This window comes from Pteropus vampyrus, unplaced genomic scaffold, assembly GCF_000151845.1.
Source record: "Pteropus vampyrus isolate Shadow unplaced genomic scaffold, Pvam_2.0 Scaffold707, whole genome shotgun sequence".
Classification (NCBI taxonomy): domain Eukaryota; kingdom Metazoa; phylum Chordata; class Mammalia; order Chiroptera; family Pteropodidae; genus Pteropus; species Pteropus vampyrus.
This window is the reverse complement of record NW_011889488.1, coordinates 47,587-51,630: the sequence shown is the minus strand read 5'-3', so window position 1 is coordinate 51,630 and position 4,044 is coordinate 47,587. Positions and strand designations below refer to the sequence as shown.

At 53.3% G+C, this 4,044-nt stretch overlaps 1 protein-coding gene across 1 annotated transcript in view; it reads left to right on the top strand.

The window, feature by feature from the left end:
- The window catches only part of ICE1 (interactor of little elongation complex ELL subunit 1), a 57,809-nt gene extending 54,413 nt beyond the window's left edge, over nt 1–3,396 (top strand). Inside the window, exons 22-23 of the mRNA XM_023526108.1 lie at nt 2,077–2,175; nt 3,207–3,396. Coding sequence (XP_023381876.1) covers nt 2,077–2,175; nt 3,207–3,388 — 281 coding nt within the window. The 3' untranslated portion in view covers nt 3,389–3,396. The remainder of the gene's footprint in view (nt 1–2,076; nt 2,176–3,206) is intronic.
- Nucleotides 3,397–4,044: the final 648 nt, after the last annotated feature.

Sequence of the window (4,044 nt, the reverse complement as noted above, 5' to 3'; positions counted from 1 at the left end):
GAAAACATGACTTGCCAGTTTCTGTCCACTTTCTGGCCAAGTCTCTCTGCTTTTCTTTGGACTCCTCAGCCCGCCCTTCCCTCAGCGCACCTGCATTAAAATCGGACTCCCCCTCCCTCTCCCTCTCCCTCTCGGTCCAGGCCGGGCCACCTTCCCTGCAGGCCCTCAGCCCCCGCACGCGTCCCCAGGGGCCTGCACCACCTTCTTCTCTGGGTTGTCATATGGCTGAGCCGCCCTGGGCTCGCGTTCCTCCTGGGGCACTTTCCTCCCCATCCTTCAGGAAGTCTGCCCCCGACTTTGTCGAGGCATCGAGAATGTAAGTCTCACCCAGCCTTCTCCCTCAGTCTTGGGACCTCCTCCTCCTCCTCCTCCTCCTCCTCTTCCGCCCCGAGGGCTCGGTCCATCAAGCGCTCGGGGCTGAGAGAAGGGGAGTCGCGTTGCTGTCAGGTACTGCCCGGACGCACACCTCCATGGCCGCCGCCCCCCGCGTGTCAGGCGTGCGTCCTGTCCATGCCTCTGCTCGCAGGTACGCATCGAAGTCACCTGACAGACTCTAGAGGCCAGCCCGGTGGCGTGCAGGTAGCATTTGGGCCTGCACTCGGATGTTTAAGAGTGATCGGCGACTTGGAATTTGCTCTCTGAAGCACATTACTTCTCAGCCTCAGTGAAAGCCCACCTAGGAATTCCCCAGATGCTTACAGTTGCATCCTGGATGAGAAATTACCCAGGTATGCGTGGATCAGTAGGAATTTAGTGATTGCCATCAGTCACAGCGTTCAGGGTGCATGGAACTAGCCTGAAGCTAGTTCCTGCAGGGGCTTCAGAGGAACCACAATCCCTTCACTGTCCTGTCAAAATAGAGAGGGGGTCGCTGGACTAGGATCACAGACAAACGTGGGAGATGTTTATAGAGTGGGAGAACAGAGTTTGCCCCCCTAAATATGCCTTTTGGGATCTTGATTGTTTTAAGCTCGTGGTTGTCAGGAAACACAAGACTCAGGAAGAGCCTTTGACCTTCCCCCTCACTGTCTAAAAGAAATTAGGCGGAGGACCTGCTCCAGGAAAGGAGCTATCATCATAGATGAACTAGGTAGGGTAGACAGGGAAGGACCTCGTGAGGCCCCTTTGATCAAAGGCCTCTGTGTCACATGGTTAAAGACAGCCCAGCACAGTTGCCACCACATATTTGCTTCTCTCTCCGAGCTGTTTTCCTGCTTCAGTCCGAATAGCTGTAGTTTGTCAGTCATTCTTCAGGGGAAAGTGAGTGTTTCTGGAAAGGGCAGCTAGTCCCCCTTGCATCTGAAGCCTCTGCACAAGTGCTTCTCCTGGAGACACCCGTGCGCTCGGTGTGCAGAGGGACTGCCTCCTGGCACGCCCCACCTCATCCTAGGCCATGGGCTTCGGGGGCGAGATTTATTAAGAACAACTGGCCATTCCAGCAAGGACAGTCTTAAAGGAAATTGGCTGCTTCATGTGCAAGCTCCCGGTGACGGACAGTGACCTCCACACAGCGTGGCGCCTTGATTGGTGCGGAGGGTCTGTGACCAGCCATGGCTTTTCCATCAGCCACCTCCCAGCGCTGGGGAGAAGGCACAGACCCCTGGTGCTGTAGGGAAAGTAGTGTTGACCTTGAGGACGCCATGGGGTCTGAGGACCACACCCCATGCGACAGCCGTGTTCCACAGCTCCGTGTTCCGTCAGAGCAGCGAGCCTGAGGCGGGTCCACGGGCGTGGAGTCGGCCCCTTCACTTCCAGCCTGCCGAACATTTGTTCCCTCTTCTAATTCCTTTGCTAACGTCTCGTCACTTTCCTGGGAAGCAGAGCGTCTGCACGTGGGAATAAAAGGAGAGACGACCGGTCATTCTGGTCACCCTGAGAGAGAGGTGCTTTACTGCATCCGGAGGCCTTGCCGTTTAGCCTGTTCGCACTTAACAGGGACCCATTTGAACCTCTCAGTTCAGGGTCGTTCAGCTTAGTGTATTTAGTGTTTTATGAAAGGAAAAAAAATGAAATTCTAGTGAAAAGTTAATCACCGTTTAACCAAAGATCATTTATATTTGGTTCATTCTTCCGCAGGTCGGTTAGGCCAGCTGGGCTTGAAGGAAGGGTTTCCATCTGCCGTGAAGAACATCAGCTCCGTCATCGGCATGTTCATCCAGCACGCCCGGGAGGAAGGTAGGCCTTCTGCTCACAGGTCATGCGCCCTCGTACTGCACGTGGCTTTGAGCCTCACCAGAGGCCGCGCTCTGCCTGTCTCTGCTGCACTGCCACGGGGAGGGTTGTCACCGACGCGCTGACGGCTGACCCAGAGCTCAGCTCCTCCTGGCCCCGGGCCACACCTTGTGGCTAATTGAAATTGCTTCTAAATCGCTGTGTTTCTCTTAGCCTTAGACTTTTATTTTTGTTTTCATTTTAGTCCTTGGGAGGAGCCCACTCTGCTCCCCTAATGGCCTTGTGGAGCGGGGGACATCTTAGATGCGGTGGCTGCTTTCCACGTTTTCAGCAGCGACGCTTGCACATGTGGGTTTTGCGATGTTGTTTAGTTTCAGAAGTAGCCGTTTGCCCTCTCGGGCACTGCACCACTAGCGAAAATCTGCAATGAATAGTTAATAATAAATGCTCGTGAAATAACACCTAAAGTTTTGAACTAAATTATTTCAGTGAATTACAGTTTAAATAAGTTTTTAAATAGCTCTTAAATAAACTTACAGTAAATCAGAACTCTAATATACCATTATCTATCCTAGCACATAAGCTACAGGTGCATGCTATAATTTATAATCATAAACTATGATACAAGGATAGGTTTTTATTTGATCTCATTTCATTATGTTTTATATTTCCAAAGTCCATTTATAAACACTTCCCGTGGATACTTACTGGGGTGATAATTATTTGACACATGCTTTGCTGGCGCGGGTTGTGAGGGGCAGGCGTGTGCCACCCTGTGCCCGCTGCTGACGCCCCGGCAGTCCCGGGCACGCAGGCCAGCACCGGGGACCCACAGAGAGTGCGTCTGCTTTTTCCATTTTTTCCCCCCACTTGTAGACAGGTCTTACATTTTTTCACCGTCGGCCTTGCATACTTAATTTTCATTGCTGGCAAAAAGCATTCTGGTTTTGAATAGTATTTAGTAGATGACACCATTAAAATGGTGAAAAACAGACATTGTCTTGTGTAATGACTGCTGTGAAAATTCTTTTCAGATATCCCGTGGGGTATACAGCTAGCAGCTGTATACGCGCTTTGTGACTTGAGTCCCAGCAATCCAGCGGAAATATCCAAGATCCTAGAAGCTTGGCGCAAAGAGACCGGCCACAGCGTCCCCTCTGCAGTGGTCAGCTCCCTGGAGGAAGTCAGTGCGTTGTGCGCGGAGGAGCTCGGCTAGCCCGCGGCCGGCCACTGCGTCCGGAGAAGTGCCTTCACATGATCTGAGTACAGAGAGATCCGTCAGCTGTCAGATGCGAACTGCGGTTTGGTTTCAGAGCGAGCGCGCGGAGGTGGGACGCGGGGGCGGGGTTCTTGGTTGGCCGGGGGCGGGGGGGTTGGGGGGGGCGGCGTTGTTCGCGGGCCCCACGCATTTCACTCATCGAAAGGCTGTGATTCCATGACACACCGATCGTGTTATTCTGTCCTGGTCAAACAACAAACACTTGAACTTAGCCCTTTTTTGCTGCAGAAAGTGTCCTTTTAGTCGCTTTTAAAAAATGAGTGGCATTTTATAATGAATTTAATGTAAAAGCGTTGATTTGGCTCCTGAGCTGATTCTGGGCTTTGTGCTCAGCCAGCTGCCCAGGAGAAACTGGATTGGCCGAAAAGGAGCTGGAAGCCTCTTCCACGTCTTAGCTGCAAATGGGCTACAGGTGAAGTGCACAGCCGACAGGAAAGCGCAAGCGCGGGGAGCCTTTCGAAACTCACCTGAGCGCGTCCTCGCCGCGTCGCTGCCGTTGCGTGGACGAAACTGCCGCGTCGGGAAAGCGGGACCGCGGGTGACGGCCGCGCGGGTCTCGTCTGGACGGCGCGTCCCTGCCCTTCGGCGACGGC